The sequence below is a fragment of the Gobio gobio genome (assembly GCF_949357685.1).
Source record: "Gobio gobio genome assembly, chromosome: 12".
Taxonomy (NCBI): Eukaryota; Metazoa; Chordata; class Actinopteri; order Cypriniformes; family Gobionidae; genus Gobio; species Gobio gobio.
In genome coordinates this window covers 9,933,962-9,953,654 of record NC_137105.1, presented here as the reverse complement: position 1 = coordinate 9,953,654, position 19,693 = coordinate 9,933,962, and the positions used below count along the sequence as shown (strand labels likewise).

Genomic DNA, 19,693 nt, shown 5'->3' with positions numbered 1-19,693 from the left:
TCTGGTTGCCATGGCGTTTGTTCTCTTGATGTTTGAAGTCACACCTATCGCACACACATTCACGTTTTAGGAATTAGAAAGAATCCCAAAATGTTTTCCCGTATCTGTGTTTCGTGTATTTATTATGCTCCGAAATGAGCCTTTGTTTCCTTTGTTTCCCTCCACTACGTTTTTCCCCTTGCTCATTGGGGGCTTTAAGACATCAAGGCACTTTTTCTAAAGCGGCTATTGAAGCAAGACGGATTGTGAAAAAAAAGTATAGATATTTGTATATATCTTTATCTGTACACAATTGGAAAGATCCGGAAAAAGTCATGGCAGTTCATTGGTCAAAAGGTGCAGTATCCCCAAATCAAATCCTTATGAATACTATAAAGTTCTTGTGAATACTATAAAGAAATAGCAACAGCTATTTCATGTCATTTGTATCTACTTTTCCATTATGGTATAGATGCTTTTGGTTGTATGGCATCATTATAGTTTAATGATTATTATTATTATTTTTAAATATTCTGAAGAAAATTTGACTGGGGCACATCTCATTCATGTCTGTGCTGGACAATTGTAATACACATTTTTTTGCTAAATATAATTTTGAAAGCAGAATGCATTGTTTGATGCTTGCTGCATCATGACCCTGAGGGTCCAGAAATCTCATCTGTAAGACAATGTGGCACACAAGCAGGCGTGTGGTCGGGTGTGTCCGGGAACGACAGCGTGTAGTGTGATTGAGTTGTGTATCCGTGGTGTGGTGTTACAGCTCATCGAGATGAGTGTAAAACACTCTTGATGCTCATATTCCTGTGGTATAATCAGACAATATCAGTGAATGCTAATAGCCTGCTCCTCTATTATAAAGACACAAAGGCTTCTTCAAGCACGTCTTCACTGTTGTCCTAAGGCTGCTGTCCTCTCGTCCCAGATACATCCTGCTTGGCCAGCTCAAATATCAGCCTCCGCTAGAGGTTACGAGTTTAATGTTGCCACACCGAGCTGCTTGTTTGTTCACACAACAGAGATGGTACAGATGTAGCCTACTGCTAGATTCAACCGCAGATTGGCAAGAGATGAACTTTTTCTGCAGGCTGAATGTGAATCTGAATGTTGCAGATGCTCTTTAAAAGTGCATGTACTGTAGAGGGATGAGTGTTGAAACGCCATGAACTGATTGTTGTTGTTTTTTTCTTCTTCCACCAGGACTTGGAGTTCCATGGCGTGATGCGCTTTTACTTCCAGGACCGCGTGGCGGGGAACTTTGCCACAAAGTGTATCCGAGTGTCCAGCACAGCCACCACGCAGGATGTGATCGAGACGCTGGCAGAGAAGTTCAGACCCGACATGAGGATGCTGTCTTCTCCTAAATACTCCCTCTATGAGGTCCACGTCAGTGGCGGTGAGTCATGGGAACACAGAAAATGCCCCATAAAAATGCCATTTTGTGACTTTTTACAATGAATACTTTCAGAAGTTGTAATGAATTTGTCATGAAATATACACTATCATTCAAAAGTTTGGGGTCGGCAAGATTTTCGCTTAAGCCGGGGGCACGCCGTGCAATTTTATAATAGTCTGACAAGGAACAAACGTAAAAGACTGTGCAAACATGATCCCCGCTGTAACCCATGTCACACTGTAAGATCTAAGTTGTCATTAATGTCAGACTGTACAATAGTCAAGGCGTGCTAAAAACGGTTATATATCATCAGTCAATGACGCGTTCGGTGACAGTGAGCTGCATTACACACGGGTAGGGCTGTCAAAATTGCTCAAAAATGACGTTCGAATATTCCCTCTAAATAAAGCACGAATATTCGAACTATTCGAACATCTGGTTGCGCATTTTATCAATGACGCGCATTACGTCAATAACAGGACAAATGAATACAAAAGACACATAACTACTTATATAGGTAGTCTATTTAAGTTTAAACATATTTGACAACGTATTACCTACACAAAAACAAGTAAATCACTAATGGCTAAAGACCGCAGACCTCACTCTCTCTCGCCCTCACCCTCTCTGCGCATAACGGTTTAAATGAACACGCACAAAACTCTTGATCAGTCTCAAAATGTGTGTAAGCAATTTAAGGTCACGACTCTTGTCCCAAATATAGCAGGCTTCATTCAGTGATTGAAACAAATATTAATATAAGTTTTACAGCATATTATTGAACGCTCCGAGCGAGCTGTGCTAAACATGGAACTTTTCCTTGACATGAAACGGTAAATAATCAAACCAGTGGAAGCAGTGCATTTATCCTTCATTCATGCAATATCTATTCAGTCAGTACCTCGGTTCCATTGCTTGACAGAACTCCCTGAAGCCTGCCCTATCCACGACACTGATCGCTCTCATGTCCTTACAAATGAACTAAACTAATTTCTCCGTTATGGCCTCGCGTGTTGCAGACAGAGAGCTTGTGGCGGGCGATGCAAAGTAAGGGTGGTCCAGTTTGCACATACAAATTAGTTGCTTATATTTACAAAACGAGCCTACAAAAGCATAAAAAAGCCCGTTTAATAAAGAAAAGTTCACGAAACTAAGTGAAAACTCCCTAAAGTGTTTAGTGAAATTAGGAAACATTTAGATATCATAAATTGAGTTGTATAAGTTAACGTTACATTTCTACATACATTTTGTTCTCATGTCACAAGTAATATCAAGGTTTATTTTGATCTGTTTTACATGATTCTTTTGTAGTGTGGTTTTCGGTGAAGTGTACTAAAATAAATATCGTCACCTGTGTACATTAGCCCACTTCTTCTCGACGCTTTTCCTGATAGTTTATAGAACAATTACTCCGAGTCGCCATCTGTCGTTTCAAAGAAAAGCACAACGCCGAGCGCGTCAAATATAAACGCCTCGTCCGTTTGGGGAGGAGCGCGCGCAGTCAGCGGAGGCTCGCGCTCTGGAGACGGGCCAAAGTACACAAGGCTTCAGGCCAGGCTAGCGCGCCCACTCGCAAAGCAGACAGCCACGCCTCTACTACCGCGGGCGTTTTTCCCCCCACATTTTTTTGTTTATTCGAATATTAATTTTCACCTTCGAAATTCGTTTTTTAAAAACTATTCGAATATATATTCGAATTTAGAATATTCGTTGACAGCCCTACACGCGGGACTGAAAAGGTCGCTACAAAGAAATCTCTACCGCTCATTTTGGTCATAGTTTGTTTTGAAAAACGATAATTTGACGGTCGTCGTAGGAGAAGTCACACTGCGGGATTGTGCGCCAAATCTTCTGACACTGCCAGAATTTCGTCTGAGGTAAAAATTGATCGCAGCGCTCATTAATCGGCTGCCGGTGAACATGTCAAACTAACGATCAAAGACCTCAGATTTTAGTCTAGGGTCTAAGGAATCTTTTAGGATTTGCAAAATTTGTCTCAGACGGCCAAATCGTGGCCAAAATCGCACAGTGTGCACCCGGCTTTATGCTCGTCACCCGGCTTTATGCTTTATGCTTTATGCTTGTTTATCTTCTGACACTTAGCAATACAAGATGTAGTTCATAATGAAACCAGAGTATGAATTCCAGAGTATGTTTCCGGACTTAATATTTAAATTTGAGTTTATCTGGTTGCATTTGATGGCACATTTCATATTTGCTCTTCCTTTTATCTTTAGAATGTATTTTTAATGTAGTTTTTGTATATATGATATGTCTGTCAGGAAGGTTTATTTTTCTGGAGTTATAGTCCATATAGTCCAAGTTTCCAGAGGACAAAATTATCCGTAATTCACAAAATATCTGCGAATAGCACAACTTTGGGTCTTATTCACAAAACATGAGCAGAGTTTCATGAGCAAGTTTCTGTCAAATCTTTTAAACTCTTCTTATGAGTAATATCATATCATTTAGAAAAGAATGAGACCCATTTGGACTGTAGCCTCATTTTCGTTTCAGTCTACTCTGATTAATGTCTATAGAGAGGTGAATTTCTGACTGGCATAATCTGTCTCTGTGACAGAAGAGAGGAAACTTGACTTGGACGAGAAACCACTGGTCGTGCAGCTGAACTGGAACAAAGACGACAGAGAGGGCCGCTTCGTTCTCAAGAACGAGAATGACATCATGCCCAAGGTGAGGAAACGCGGATGAGAGAGGGACCAGATCAAAAGTTAGTAAACAAACCCACCCCGCCGACTCGCGTTCACAGAGCCTGATTCTGTGGTTTGTCCTGCTTGAATGCAGGAGCTGTAGTTTTGCAATGATTCACTGAGGGTGTCTGTGTTTGTTCTGGTTGAGTTTTCTGCTCTTGATTATGTTGGAACAGCTTTTTTAGTCCCCTGCTGTTCAGACGGGCCCTAAAACCATCTCCTCCGCAAGCCGGCCCATTGCACGTCGGTTAAAAACCCTCTCAGGACATACAAACACACAGGCATCAGCAGACACTTCATTTCCTCGCTTAACTGGAGCAGATCAATTCTCTTTTTTTTCCGTTTTACTCCGTCTGTCTCTCTCTCTCTCTCTCTCTCTCTCTCTCTCTCTTTCTCTTCACTTCAGTGGCTCTTAGCGTTGTGTGCAGCAATACTCCCCAAAGAGACATAAACTCAGAGCTAGGACTGTCTGAGTCTGCAAGAATGTGTGTATTTAGGTGTGTGGGTGGTAGATCCCAACAATTTTCTGCGTTTTAGGCTGTTTTCACACTTGGTTCGATTGCTCAGTCCGATCTAAAGTTGGATTCCACCCTCCGTCATCAACATACAGTGGCAAGAAAAAGTACGTGAACCACTTGCAGAATCTGTGAAAATGTGAATAATTTTAACTATATAAAAGAGACCATAAAAAATGCATGTTATTTTTTATTTAGTACAGTCCTGGATAAGATTTTTTACATACATTTTTTTTTACATATAGTCTGAATTGATTAAAATAACCCTGTTCAAAAGTTTTTGAACCATTAATTCTCAATACTGTGTGTCGTACCCTGGATGATCCACAGCTGTTTTTGTGTGTGTTTGTTTTGTGATGGTTGTTCTTGAGTCCCTTGTTTGTCCTGAGCAGTTAAACTGACCAATGTTCTTCAGAAAAATCCTCCAGGTCCTGCACATTCTTCAGTTTTCCAGCATATTTTGCATATTTGATCCCTCTCCAGCAGTGACTGTATGAGAAGCAACAGAAGATACTTGCATGTTTTCCAGAAGACAAATTGAGTACAATTTACCTTGATCTTCCAATTCAATACGTGTTCACCCCCCGGCTCTTAATGCGTCGTGTTTCCTTCTGGAGCATTAGTGAATGTTTGGACCTTTTTTAATAGTTGTGTTTATGTCCCTCAGTCGTCCTCAGTGTGAAAAGATGGATCTCAAAATCATACAGTCACTGCTGGAGAGGGTTCAAATATGTAAAAAATGCTGGAAAACTGAAGAATGTGCAGGACCTGGAGGATTTTTCTGTAGAACATTGGACAGTTTAACTGATCAATACAAACAAGGGACTCATGAATATATGTATATGACTATATGTATAAAAAAATTAATTAAAAAAAAGTATGTAAAATATCTTATTCAGGACAGTACTACATTAAAAATAACATGCAAAATAACAACTTTATTCTCTCTTAAAATTATGGTGGTTCACATACTTTTTCTTGCCACTGTAAGTACTTGTGGCAACTGTTTGCACTAAAATTTGGGAGCATCTCAGGATGAGAAGATGCCAGTTTAAATGTTTTATTCATGTTTTTATCACCTTAGATTTGCTACAAACCTTTACACACACAGAATAGAACATTGGCATTTGTCTACTAAGATCATTTGCAAGAGATGGATAAAAGCTGACTTTAAATATACAAACAAGCAACTATCAGAATGCATTTTGCTCTCTACCTTATTTTTAACGTAAGAACGGATATGGTTAATTATAACTTGAATGTGCGAGTCTTCTGGTGTCATTTACTTAGTTATTTTAGCTGTACAAAAACGGTCTGTTAAGCTGCTTAATATTGCAGACTGGTATTTGTTATATTATTTTAATGTATCATCTTAATCATAAACACACTGGTTTGTAACACAAATAGCTTTACTGTTTACAGCACTTTGTTATTCTTGTAGTTAATCTATAACAGCTAATGAATCAGAAATCTCACGCATTCACAGAAAATGACTAACTTCCACATTGCGAAATAAGGAGGAGAAGTGTTACCAGGAGCTTGCAAATATTGGATCATGTCAGTAATGTAGGACGGATTGCTTATATCAATCTGCGAACTGAATACTTTCTTAAAATGAGCTATTCAGTTGCTCTCAGCTCAACCATTTGATGATGTGGCGCTGAAGTGGTGTTGTGACATCTGTGTCTGGCCGCTCTTTTGTAGAGTAACTTGTTCAGGATGCTTGAACATGAACTCTGCAATCCTTGCTTTGGCCTTTATTATTCATTCATATTGCAACATTTTGAAATCCCTCTGAAACAAATTCTGGATTGTTTCCTATGATGCATTGCAAAATCACATTCACAGCTGTGTTATGAACTGAAATCAATATATTGTTCCACATAATTCAGCATTAGTCTTTCTCCCATTTAACTAATAAAAGTTAAAAATGAAAAATATTACTTAAAACAATTTAATATTAAATCAAATGTTTAATAATTTTACGTACCATGGGTGCAGCAGGAGCAATGATATTACACAGCGCCTGAAAATAGTCCCCAGCATGCTCTCTGTGCAAGCAGGTTGTCACGTTGGTTATGTTGACGGCAGTTAGCCTATTATCATTGCGCCGCTGCACCCATTGAGTTCCTTGATTGTTACGCAGGAATGAGAGTATAGTTCCTAGCCATACTGGCCTAGAAAATCATAACTTTTCATTTTCTGTCGGTCTTAGTACACGATGTAACTATAGAAGAGTCTGTAGGAAAAATATCAAAACTCTTTTGTCATTTTTGAGCGAGATGCTAACGGTCTAATCAGATTCAATGATCTATGCCAAGCTATGCTAAAAGTGCTACCGCCAGACCCGGAGATCGGCTGAATGGATTCGAAAACGGTAAAACTCAACTGTTTAACTCTAGGGGAGTTGGAAAAGGAGCCTATTTTCAAAATAAAGTGGAGTGTTCCTTTAATATTGAATTTTTACAGGTAAATTTTAGACATTTATTCAGAATATAGTTCCAATAATGGAAAAACAAATAAACATGAAAGAGGTTGCTAAGAATTTTCTGTATTAATTCTACTATTCCGAATAAAATCCATGTGGGTCTAGCCATAACCAGTTTTTCTCAACATCTCTCTTTTTTATTTTTCCTCTCGATCACTCCACCAGAGAGCACTGACAAATGGCCCTGAGAAGGAGAAGGAGGGGGTGATCCAGAACTTCAAAAGAACACTGTCCAAGAAGGAGAAGAAGAAAGAGAAGAAGAGGGAGAAGGAGGCCTTTTCCAGAATTCCAGATGGAGACGATCTTACGCTGAACCGAGAGGATGGGTGAGGACTATGATATGCCTTGTATGATAGATGGGCACATAAAAGGCAATAGTCTTTTAGTAAGAATTAGGTTGTGCGTAAAAGAAAGTATAAGACCATCTTCAAAACTAAATCCACTCACAAAAAAAGAACATTTTTGGTTTCGCTTTCTGTGGTGATTTCTGATTTCTGTGACCGTCTTTAACCTTTTTTGTCTATGGCTCTCTTCCTGATAGAGAGAACTCCAGGTTGGCTGCTGAGGTATATAAAGACATGCCAGAGACCAGTTTCACACGGACCATTTCTAACCCAGAGGTGGTGATGAAGAGGAGACGACAGCAGAAGCTAGAGAAGAGGATGCAGGAATTCCGCAGCGGAGACGGCCGGCCAGACTCAGGTTTGTACGGCACTACTACATAAACATTATCTACATTGACATGCCACCACCTGTATTTACATGGCAGATTATTCAGTAGAATGCATTGTTGCTTATTTTGCATGCGAAGAGGCTAGTCAATCATGACGGAGCTTATTTGCATATGGAAGTCTTAAGACCAATTATTGAAACTCTAAGCTGCACAAGCAGAACGTGTTTGTTTTTCTGAGAACACAAACATGAGCATAATAACATAACCATGCAGGTCTTGACATTAACACCCGCCATCCCACCAAATGCAGGTGGATTTCAGCAGTGGCGTGTAACGCAGTCACTCCTACTAGTCACTTTTGTGTTTTTTTTATTGTACGCTTTTTAAAAGCGCGTCTGAAATAATAAAATAAGTGCAATATAGTGTTGTCAAAAATATAGATTTTTCGATTCATATCGATACTGAAATATCTGAAATGCTAATTTTCCACAGAACAGATACACGATACCGCTTTCTCGCACTCTCATCTCTCCGACAGTGACACACAAACCCGCCTCCCCTCACTCACTCGTTTCATTTGCCCCGGATAAATACTGCTGGTGTTACAGAGTTTGAATTTCGCTGTGGGATTGCGCGTATTGCGAATAATTGTAATCATTCCCGTAGATGTTGTGCTCACACCCAAAGTGCACGCACATAAAGCCACCTCTCTGTACTAAATTGAGTTTGTTTTCGCTGCTTATTGCGCTTAAACAGTCAAATACACACAAAATAATGTCAAAATGCTGGTCTTGGCAAGTATTCATATCAGTTATGTTTTAAGTGAACGTAAACAGTTAAACGCATGTGTAACAGTATAATGGATCTGTGCATCATGTCTAAAAGTGAAAGCCAAATTATGAGATAATATTAAAAATATCTATATGGCAGTTTTTCCCCCATGGTATCAATGTCAAAATTGTGGCCAGTGAAAATGCTGAGTGGTTAGTAACTTTGAAAAACCTCTAGGCACAGTGGCTAGTGAGCAAAAAGTTCATGTTAAGTCCTTTAACCATGCATATTTCGTTTTTGTTGCATTTATAAGTTAAATGTGTTCTTTGCACAGCATTTCTAGACTATAAATATATTATTTTAATGCTATATAGACCGTATGTAGCCCCGCCCCTTTTCAGCACTGCACTCGTTGTGTTCTGTCCTCCGGTGTGTATTTCCACAGCATGAAGGTAGGATCTTACGGATTTATGAATGAACCGCTGGCTTTAAAATCTTCTCGGTCTACTGACATTTATGACATCCGCTTCAAACATTAATGATCATAATAACTTTCGATTAACTCAATAAGTAAATCCTCTTCATCCGCTAATTAGTCTTTGACAGCGATGCCACAGAAATATGCAGAGCTGCCGCAAAGAGCAGACGTTCTAAAGATGGCTGCGCACTCATTTCTCTGGTGCATAAGGTCTGGATCTAGAAATAATTTGGTCCAAAAAAAAAAAGGTCCATCCGTTTGTTTTCCATGCAAAATGGGCTATGATGTCAGCAATATGTCTCCATGGGATACCGTAAACTGTAATTTTAAAATAAAAGCACTAAACCAGAACCCTGGCAGGTCCATTGCACTTGTTGGGACCTTTTGCCAAAGAACCACCTACTTTCAAGTGGGAAACGTTCCAAGCCTCAACATAAAACTTTATATTCTAGCTCTGTTTACACCGACACCAAAATAGCCTTTCTGTTCTGGACAGACACGGATGTTTAGATTTTCCGAGCTTATGTAATCAGGATAATAACGTATGTCTGCTGCTGAGGGTTTAAACCGGAGGCAAATCCTCAATGTGACACACATAGGTTACTCATAATATTCACCCCGTCCGGCGAGAGTTCAGCAGTGTGTGAAATGGTTAAAGAGGCTTAGTCAAGCACGCGGCGGGGTTTAGATGCCAGTGTTGGGGACGTTTGAGTTCTCACGCTGTGTGTGCTGCGATGATAATACAATTCTACAACCTACTTTGGGCACAACCAACATGATTATTACGAATATAGGAGGGTGTTTTAGGAGCAAAATTTCTCTTTGTGTATCTCAGCATTATACAGTGGTTTAAAAGCATTAAAAAGTGTTTGCCCCCTTGTTAAATTTGTTCAAAGATGGTTGTAAAAAATAAATCTGCATTGTTAATCCTTTTGACATTTTAAAAATAAAAATAAAGAAGTAAAAGAATTGGGACGCGTTGGGAACAGTTATTTGCCCCCTTTTATTAAATACTTTTTGCAACCTCCTTTTGCCAAGATAGCAGCTCTGAGTCTTCTCCTATAATTCCTGATGAATGAGTTTCCTTCAGATTCCCAGATCCATGTTGGTGCTTCTTCTCTTCATATAGAGTTCATGTCAGGGACTGGGATGGCAATTGCAGATGCTTGGTTTTGTGCTCAGTGACCCATTTTTTGTTTTGATTTTGATGTTTGTTTTTGGATCGCTGTCCTGTTGGAAGATCCAAACATGGCAGATTATAAGATTTGTAGCACAGGCTCTCAGGTTTTTTATTATTATTTTTTATCTGTTGGTATTTGATCAAATCCATGATGCCATGAATCTGAACAAGATGTCCAGGACCTCTTGCAGAAAATTAGGCCCACAGACAGCATTAAAGATACAGCAGAGTATTTCATTTTACACATGGGTTACTTTATAGCGATGCACCGGTTGACCGGCCAAAAATCGGAACCGGCCTGCTCTGTAGCATCTTAGTTTTTCTCGTTGCACTAAACATTATTTGATTTAACACTTTGGAACAATTATATACTTTGGTTTTATTTAATTTCACTGGTAAAGACTTTTTTTCCTTTACACTGAATTTAAAAACAAATGCTGATTTAAGTAAAATCTTTGTTTGGATTGCAGAATATGCAGTTGTTGCCTTTAATTTCACCTTTCAGCCTTTTAATTTCCAATTCAATTTCCCGTTAATTTCAGATTGCTGACTTATTTTCATTAGCCAAAAGCCAATTTAGCCTGTTACATACCAAATAAACATCTTGTTCATGTATACTTTCATTATTTTATTGTGTAAAAAACAAAAAAAACAAAACAGAAATCGGATAGTTTTCTTGAAAAAAATCGGAATCGGCCATGTAAAATCATGATTGGTGCATCACTAGTATTTTATCCCTGTGTGCACCAAACCTATCTTAAGTGTTTGCTGCCAAAAAAGCTTTTTTGTTTTTGTTTCATCTGTCCATAAAACGTTTGAAAAGTAACTGACAGTACTGGAACTTAAAACGAGACTGGTTCTATGGTCAGATGAAACAAAAAAATGCGCTTTTTTTGGCAGCTTAAAGGTGCACTATGTGACTTTTCCATCCACTAGAGGTCGCCTATTCATAACAAAAACAGGACTTTTTTTATAATGCACAGTGGCAAGCGCCACTTCCGATGCTCCGGTCATGAGTATGAGGTAATGCAGCTCTGTTTATCATATTAGATACATCTGAGTGTGTTAATGATGTTATAATGTTACTCTGTGCGTTCGCTCAGCGGCTGCTATGACACATTTGTTCACACTGCAGTGAGAGTAAAGCGGTTCTGCATAATAAACCGAAACCGAGGGTAACGCAGATATGACGCCATTGACAGGCGACTCACTCATACGTCCCGGTTCCTTGGTTAAAATAGCAGTTTTCTCACTATTTACAAGTAGTTGGACTCAACTGAACAAAATATAAAACACTGGCCTAGTGGTTTTGGAATATTTTACTGAACATTTTTTACATAGTGCACCTTTAAGATGGATTAACAAAGCAGATTAATTTTTTTACAGCCATCTTTGATTCACATTTAACAAGGGGTAAACACTTTTTCACACCACACTTACATTGTCATCAGTTTTTTTTTTTTTTTAGCTGACGCAAGTTATCAAAATGCCAAGTATTGGTCAACAAATTGACCATTCCAATATATCGGTCTGCTTTTGGAGCTGACACAAGATGCAAGTTAATATGCATGATTATCAGCCAATTCTGATAATCTGGAAAAGCCAAGTATCATCTAATTAATTGGCCTCACCGATATATCAGTCTACCGCTAATCTACACTATTAGTTCTTAATTCTCTTTGATACTATCTCTCTCATTTAGGAGGGACTCTGAGGATCTACGCTGATAGTCTGAAGCCCAACATTCCCTACAAGACCATCCTGCTCTCAACTACTGATATGGCTGACTTTGCTGTAGCCGAGGCTCTGGAGAAATACGGTCTGGAGAAGGAAAACCCTAGAGATTACTGCATCGCCCAGGTGAGGTTTAACACAGTTTTAGCTTTCCGAGGAGATGCTTTCAGAGAGTTGTTCTTCCTTATGAAAAATTTGATGGTGTAGCATCGTCTGACAGTGTTTTAAATATCTGCAGGATGGATTTAAAAATAGTATAATCGAGGTATGTTGGTATTATGTTGGTATTTTGTTGCTATTCTGCTGATATTAGAAATGTAATGTTTTAATCATCATCGTTTAGGTTGGATATTAAATTGTGCGTGCTCATTTTTTCCCTATTTGTAAATTTAGATTACCTTTGTTATCATCAAGTGCTAACTTGGTTCATCTTTAAAAACATAATAAAAAAAAAAAAAACCCACTAATAATAATAACTAAAAAACTCTGCTTTGTATATGAAACAATATTGTTGATTTTTTTTGTTCTTTTATAAATCAATTTGGATAAAAGTATCTGTTAAATGTATGCATTGCATGTAAATGTTAATAACACTGCTAAATGTAATCTTTAACAAATCTCAAAATGTATATCCATTTTTCATACTGCACTATTATAATGTGATGCGTAAATTTGCTTGTATTTATGCATTTATTTGTTTATATGGTTTTAGTTGTATCAAATTTAAGGTTATGGGTCTTAAATATCTTAAATGATACAACAAAAGTCTTAATTATCGTTATAAGAGAGCTTAAACTTGATGAGAAAACAAAAATCACAATATGGCCTAATGTGATTATTAAACTTCAAAAGGCTATCAGTCAATTAAATAAATGTGAGCGCTGCATATTTCAAAGTAAAAATATGTTTAGAATGAATAAACATTGGGATATGTTTAAAATTAAAAGTAAAACATTGTGTATAAAAAGCATTCTTCATTTAAGAAAAATGAAGAATGTTTCTAAAATAATCATAGATGCATGATTTATTTTGACTGTATGGGTTTGTTCTGTCTGGACATATGGTATTTATTTTATCTGTGCAGGTCTTAGTCTTTAATTTGATTTAAAAAATTGCGGATACCTTGCATTAATGATGATAATTTTCCTTATTAATAATGTATTATTTTGTGTAGTTTAAATTACATATGTTTAATTTCACACTCAGTATTTTCCACATTTGTAATATCAGTGCGTCCTTAATAAAATGTGTCAAACATAGCTGAGAGTTAAGCCAAAAAAATATGCAGTTAATGAACCTCATATGTGAGGCATATGTAGAATTTTATTAATGATGGACCTAAAATCTTTGGAACTTTCTTCTGTGTTTGCACATACCATGTGTGCCTGCTGTAGAGTTATTAATTAATCTGATTGAACGTCCCTTCTGTGTCCGGCTCTATTGATGTACCCCTTCTCTTCCAGTGATCAAATCCAGCATATTTCATCAGGCCACTGCATGATTTGTCTTCCAGATTAAAGCCAGGAGCTGACATCTGCTTCAACTCTCCAGCTGAGAGTAATTGAATTGTGCAGTTCTAAGATGCCCCGCCTGCACACGTTTAGCGTTGTATGGTGCGAGAGATGGAGATATACGTGGGGATGAGGAGGAAGTGTAGAGGAGGGGAGCAGGAAGGGCTTGAAGTGTCGGTCTAATCTCTGCTGTCAGCGCGTGACAAACATCGCTGATACAAAAGCATCAACCTTGGGCTGTCGGCGCTGTTGCTCACCAGCTCTTTTCAGCCAATCGCATTGAGAAGTGTGCTGTCGTAATATCTTCTCCCATCACTCTGGCCAATTTTAATTACATACACGGCTTGTCCATAAAGCTGCTGTTAAATCGTGGCAGGGAGTGTGTATCTGTCACTAAAACAGGTGTTGACTGCCTGCCTGGAGTGCAAACTGTGAAATATTACTGTGCTTTGCCAAATAAGTCAAACTTTATTAGTTCTCTGGGCAACAAAATTGTATTTTTCAACTCTTAGGGCCAGATTTAATAACAGCTTGAGCCAGTGCAAACCCTCTTTTGCCGTTTAAAACTACTGATAGGTACTGTTTACTAAAGACACGCGGTGAAAAATTAGCGCTGAAAAGGTGTGGACAGGGTTCTTTTTTTTTTTTACATATGCATTTGTAGTAGTTTCCCTTTCAGACACAATTTATGGGAGGAGAGTTTTTAAATGAATCACGCAAGGTGATTTACTAAGGTTTGTGCTCGCCAGACGCTAATTTTTGCTGCTCTTGGTAGATTGCGTTGGTCATTATGGAAATTATCCGTTCTTCATATTGTTCTTAAATTTGCGTTTCGTCAGTAGATCACGTGCAGAAATTTCCACTCCCATCTGTGCATTTATGGGATTGCGCTCTCATGCTAACTTGCCCTGTTTAGTAAATCTGGCACTTAAAATGTATGCATGTTCACTTTGTGCAGGTGTTTCATGCAAATGATAAACCAGTGAAGGAGACCATCCTAGATGACACAGATTGCCCTCTGCAGATCCTCAGAGACTGGACAAGTGATAAAGGTCAGACACATACACACACCATTTCTTTTTCTGCTGTAAATTGCAAAATGACACATTTTGGAGCATTTTTGATCTTGCACTCATTCAAAAGATTGGGGTCGGTAAGATATTTTAAAATGTTTTAAAGGGATAGTTCACCCAAAAATGAAAAATGTGATGTTTATCTGCTTACCTCCAGGGCATCCAAGATATAGGTGACTTTGTTTGTTCAGTAACTCCAACCGTTGCAGTCGTATAATGCATGTGAATGGTAACAAAATCTATGATAGTAAAAAAAAACATGCACAGACAAAACCAAATTAAACCCTGCGGCCCCGTGATGACACATTGATGTCTTAAGACAAAAAACTGATTGGAAACCGAAAAGTATTTATATCATTTTTTCCTCTAATACACCATGTCCAGCAGCCTTGAGCGCTGGATCACTTCCGGTGCATGAGGTCTGTACACGATATGTTGCGTAAACTAGGCCAGATCGTGCACAGACCTCACGCACCAGAAGTGATTACTCTAATAGAATAATTTAATAATCTAATAATTTTGTTACCATTCACATGCATTATACGACTGACAGACTGCAACGGTTGGAGTTAAAAATCTTAATTTGTGTTCTACTGAACAAACAAAGTCACCTATATCTTGAATGCCCTGGGGGTAAGCAGATAAACATCACATTTTCATTTTTAGGCGAACTATCCCTTTAATGCTCACCAAGGCTGCATTTATTTGATAAAAAATGCAGCAAAAACAGTAATATTGTGTAAGAGTATTATAACATAAAAAAAATATAATATTTTAAAATGTAATTTTCAGCATAATTAAGCCAGTCTTTAGTGTCACATGATCCTTCAGAAATCATTCTAATATGCTGGTTTGGTGCTCAAGAAACATTTATTATTATTATTGTCATCAATGATGAAAAAATCTCATTGACCCCAAATTTTGGAATGGTAGTGTAGATGCACTTTATGTTAGTTATGCACTCTTGCTTTTACATGTTTAAATTGCCAAAAAAATTGGTTATGAAAAACCTCTAATTTACACCAGCTTATACCACCCCCTGTAGACTTTAATGTGGTATTACATTAAAATGTATTTTTCAGAGGCTTTAGTATTCCAGCTGAAAAAGCGTCCTCCAGACCACGTGCCAAGGAAAGGACGTAAACCTGACGCCAGGATGGGGCAGCATGGATCCATTCCTCCTGAGAAACTGCCCTACCTGGTTGAACTGAGCCCAGGTGACACACAGAAGCATACACAATGACATCACATCCACTTATGAGGAAAATTAGAGCAGAAACAGAGGCTTTTAGGTGTCATTGAATGGTAGCAGAGCTGTTCGTAGATCAGTCATGCTGATCGAAGCCTGCGCTAGAGTTTCAGTTGCACTGATGTGACAGCTATGAAGAGTGGCCCACCAATTGCCCACTGACATTCACGCATGAGTAAAGCTGTGGCCAACCGTTGAGTTCAGTCTCTGGACCGCTGTAGAGTCCGCTAGTGAGACCCCTTAAAATACACCTTAGTTTCAGTAGAGTTGATGTTTTTTAAGAGTTGGAAATTCACATCATCTAGATCCGACCCTCACTAACGCTGTCTCTCAGTCTAACTGCTGCTTGCATACTGTTCCTCCCCCTGCTGCGGCCCACAACTAACCCACTCACCGAGTTTATAACCAATGCTTTTTAACTGCAAAGAGTTGTGCAAAAACTCTCCTGATGTGTAATGACACCGTGTCTACACTGGATGCGACCGACTTTGCATCGCGACTGCATTACAACATTAAAACAGAAATCCATTGAGATAAAAATGATGTGAAAGATGGCTGGGCGTTCATCGGCCAAATTCTGGTGTAGATACGGTGTAGAAGTGGTCATGAGGGTTCTGGAAACAAATTTTGGGGCTTGGAAATCAATTGACATATTTACTCATCTCTTGAGTTTGTGCCAGCAGACAGACTGACCACTTGCTTATGGCGCTTTTTCTCTTTCTTGCTGCATTTGGTACTCCTTGGCTTCTCCTCCCTCCCTCTGTCTGTCTCTCTCTCTCTCTCTCTCTCTCTCTCTCTCGCTCTCTCTCTCTCTCTCTCTGGCGTGTTGTTGGTGTGTGTCCCGCCGTTCTGTCGCTCCTGGCTCCTGTGCATGCGTCCCGTCCTAGGGCGAGGGAGTCACTATGCCTACTACTACCGCCATCATGAAGGTAACACAAACTTGCCTGCACCTCCACCCCTCCCCAAGCTCTACCTCTCTCTTTCTCACACACTCTGAAAGGGAACTACAAACACTTCCACAAAACGAAAACTGACCTGCTTGTTGGGGTTTTTTTTGTTCCCTGAAAGTAATGTGTGTAGTAATGTATAGGGCTGTGATATACCTCAATTAAATAGCCTACATTTTGAAAAGGAAAAAGTATAAACGAGGGTCAAACATCCATTTAAGCATGCGTGTTTATTTTAGTACTTCCGTCAGTGAAACAACACATTACAGCCTATTAAACATTTACATAAATATCAGTAAATAATGGGTATATAAATAATATAAGAAAGTTAAATATTAGTTTTAAAAAAAAAATTTGTTTTAAATTTTCCCACTGAGGTGTCATTTCCCGCTTTTGCGCTGAAAGGGATGTGGGACACGAGCAGGAAAGAGAGCATCGCTTTTCTAATATCTTCCCGTTTTCTCCTGATGTTCCCAAACTGACACTTGTAGTAAAAGGTGTGAAGAGCGAATTTATCTTCCGCAGGATCAAGATTGTTAGGCTTTGTTTGATTATGCGCTGCGAGAGAAAGCAGAGCTAAAATCGGGTTACCATATCGCAAAACACAGGCAAAGCTTAAATTTGGCTCACCTCGTTCGTTTCCATGGCTGTGATGTAACATTTAATTGCGAACGTATTATTTATTTTGTAAAAAAAGCTTTGTGCTTCACTTGTGTCATAATATTCACAGAAAAAAACGTTTACCGGCACAGCCCTAGTTATGTAGTCTGATTGTTGGCACTAGAGAAGATGGATGTGGTATTTTCTGGTAAAGCATTTAGTTTTATAGCACATTATTCCTTGTATTAGTAGAAAGTTCCCAGTATTGCTCACTCTGACACTTACGTAATTGCTAAATATCTTAGGGTATTATTTACCATGTAGGCTACTCATACTTAAAAGTCAACATGACATTAAAATTGCCCCTGTTTACTTTTTTTAATGCATATTTCTGTTTTATTTTTATTTTTATAAATACTACCTTTTTATTGTGATTATTTTATAAGTGTCAAAATCCAACCCAGTATCACGCCAAAGCGTGAACTATGGATCAGTGCATATTATTAAGAAGAAATAAAAAAAAAACTCTTTAAAATTTTCCAACAAAAATATCTCTCTAAAATTACTCTAAAGACTTTTCACACGCCACCTGTGTCGGGCTATTAAAAAATTCCAAAACATACAAAACACATGATGTATTTAAATCTTATTTCCTTCTTTTACTGTTTGTGCTTTGCATTTTGCTTATAGCTCCTAAATGCCAATCATCTCACTCATCTCAGATTTAAAATATGAACCTAACCATCCCATCATCATTTATAACACTGGATTTCCTGTAAAAGCACATTGTTTCTTAGCGAAAATCCAAAAATTGTGATCAAGTTCCAATTTAATAGTGCCGTCAAATCGATTAATCATGATTCATTGCATCCAAAGGTTGGTGTTTACATAATAAATGTGTGTGCCGTGTATAATTATTATGTGTATATATAAATACACACTCATTCATTCATGTATATATTTAAGAAAAGATTGCATGTATAATCAGTTTGACAGCACTAAAGTAATTGTTTTTGCATGGTATTGGTGGAATGTACTTGACAATTATTAGTTGATTAGTGAGGTCAGCATTTATATACAGTAAAATTCAGATGTTTTGTGTCGGTAAGTTTAGTCTTTAGAAGTCTCTTATGAATTTTCAGCATCATTACTCCAGTCTTCAGTGTCAAATGATCCATTAGAATCATTCTAATATGCTGATTTGCAGCTCTTTGATGAATAGAAAGTTCAAAAGAACATTTATTTTAGGGATTTTTTCGTAACGGTAAATGCATTTATAATTTATAGGCACTTTTTACCCATTTAATGTGTTCTTGCTTAATAAAAGTATAATGTATATATATTTTAATCTTAGTGTCCTCAAACTTTTGAGCAGTAGTGTATTTTTAGAGGCAGTGCTTTATTATTAGCATACTTTACAGCCCTGGAACACCCTCTCTGAGGAGTTGCGTCTTTACATTCAGGGGTGAAAACAGCTTAATTATACAGTAGTTTAGTTAGCTCATTGACTGGACGAATTTGGAAACATGTAGTTTTGCATATCTTTAATTACACGGCCTTAAGCATAGAAGTGACACTATGGATTGTGCCAGCGTGCACATGCTTGTGTTTTGAATCGGTTGAGCAAAATGCAGAAATGCAAATGTGGGTGTCTCACTGCTCTGTGGCTGCTCTGCAGATGGGTCAGACTCCAGGGATAAACCCAAACTCTACCGACTACAGCACAGCCTCACTGAGGTCGGATCTGAGCGGAGTGAAGAGGGAAACATCCAGGTAAGGAAAAACGCTTAAATTCCAACTTTGGAGGTGCAGTGTAGTACAATGAAAAGGGGTGTAAAACGTTTAAAGACGTATCCATAGACCTAAAACGTCCCTGATTTTTCCACACCGCAGCTGTCTGGGCCTGGGATTCTGCCTCACCACTGTGACCTGATGCATGCGGACGGGTTGGTTACCGTGACACCAGTCAGTTTGGACGCGGAGACGTTTGTAGATGGACAGCGAATCTCTGACACTACAGTTCTGCGCAGCGGCGTGACCGTCCAGTTCGGGGCCACTCACGTCTTCAAATTTGTAGACCCCAGCTACGACCACAGCATGTCCAAGAGAGACCCAGGGCCCATGATGAAGGGAAGACACAAATCAGGGTGAGGCCATTTTCATTTTAAGTGCACCACGTAGAGCTTATTACATATTTATTTATATAGTGTTTTTCAGAAAGCAGCTTTGAAACTTGATGTTTATTTCTTAATATCTTCATGACTTATAGTTGCATTTAGCAGATTAGAGCTGGGTGTTAATAGGAGATAATATTCATTTAATAGTAATATAGGACATGCGTGTGTGCGTGCATACATATTATATACTGTA

General features: G+C 38.4%; 1 protein-coding gene across 7 annotated transcripts in view; it reads left to right on the top strand.

The window, feature by feature from the left end:
• Nucleotides 1-19,693, top strand: part of afdna (afadin, adherens junction formation factor a) — a 168,933-nt gene that overhangs the window by 79,396 nt on the left and 69,844 nt on the right. For all 7 annotated transcript variants that reach the window (XR_013817697.1, XM_079832080.1, XM_079832081.1 and 4 more), the window contains exons 2-10: nucleotides 1,198-1,393; nucleotides 3,975-4,087; nucleotides 7,273-7,433; nucleotides 7,649-7,809; nucleotides 11,912-12,069; nucleotides 14,413-14,506; nucleotides 15,610-15,744; nucleotides 19,002-19,096; nucleotides 19,217-19,470. Coding sequence is in view for 6 of the 7 variants with exons in the window: in XM_079832080.1 (XP_079688206.1) it covers nucleotides 1,198-1,393; nucleotides 3,975-4,087; nucleotides 7,273-7,433; nucleotides 7,649-7,809; nucleotides 11,912-12,069; nucleotides 14,413-14,506; nucleotides 15,610-15,744; nucleotides 19,002-19,096; nucleotides 19,217-19,470 (1,367 nt within the window). In the remaining variant the exon portion in view is untranslated. The remainder of the gene's footprint in view (nucleotides 1-1,197; nucleotides 1,394-3,974; nucleotides 4,088-7,272; nucleotides 7,434-7,648; nucleotides 7,810-11,911; nucleotides 12,070-14,412; nucleotides 14,507-15,609; nucleotides 15,745-19,001; nucleotides 19,097-19,216; nucleotides 19,471-19,693) is intronic.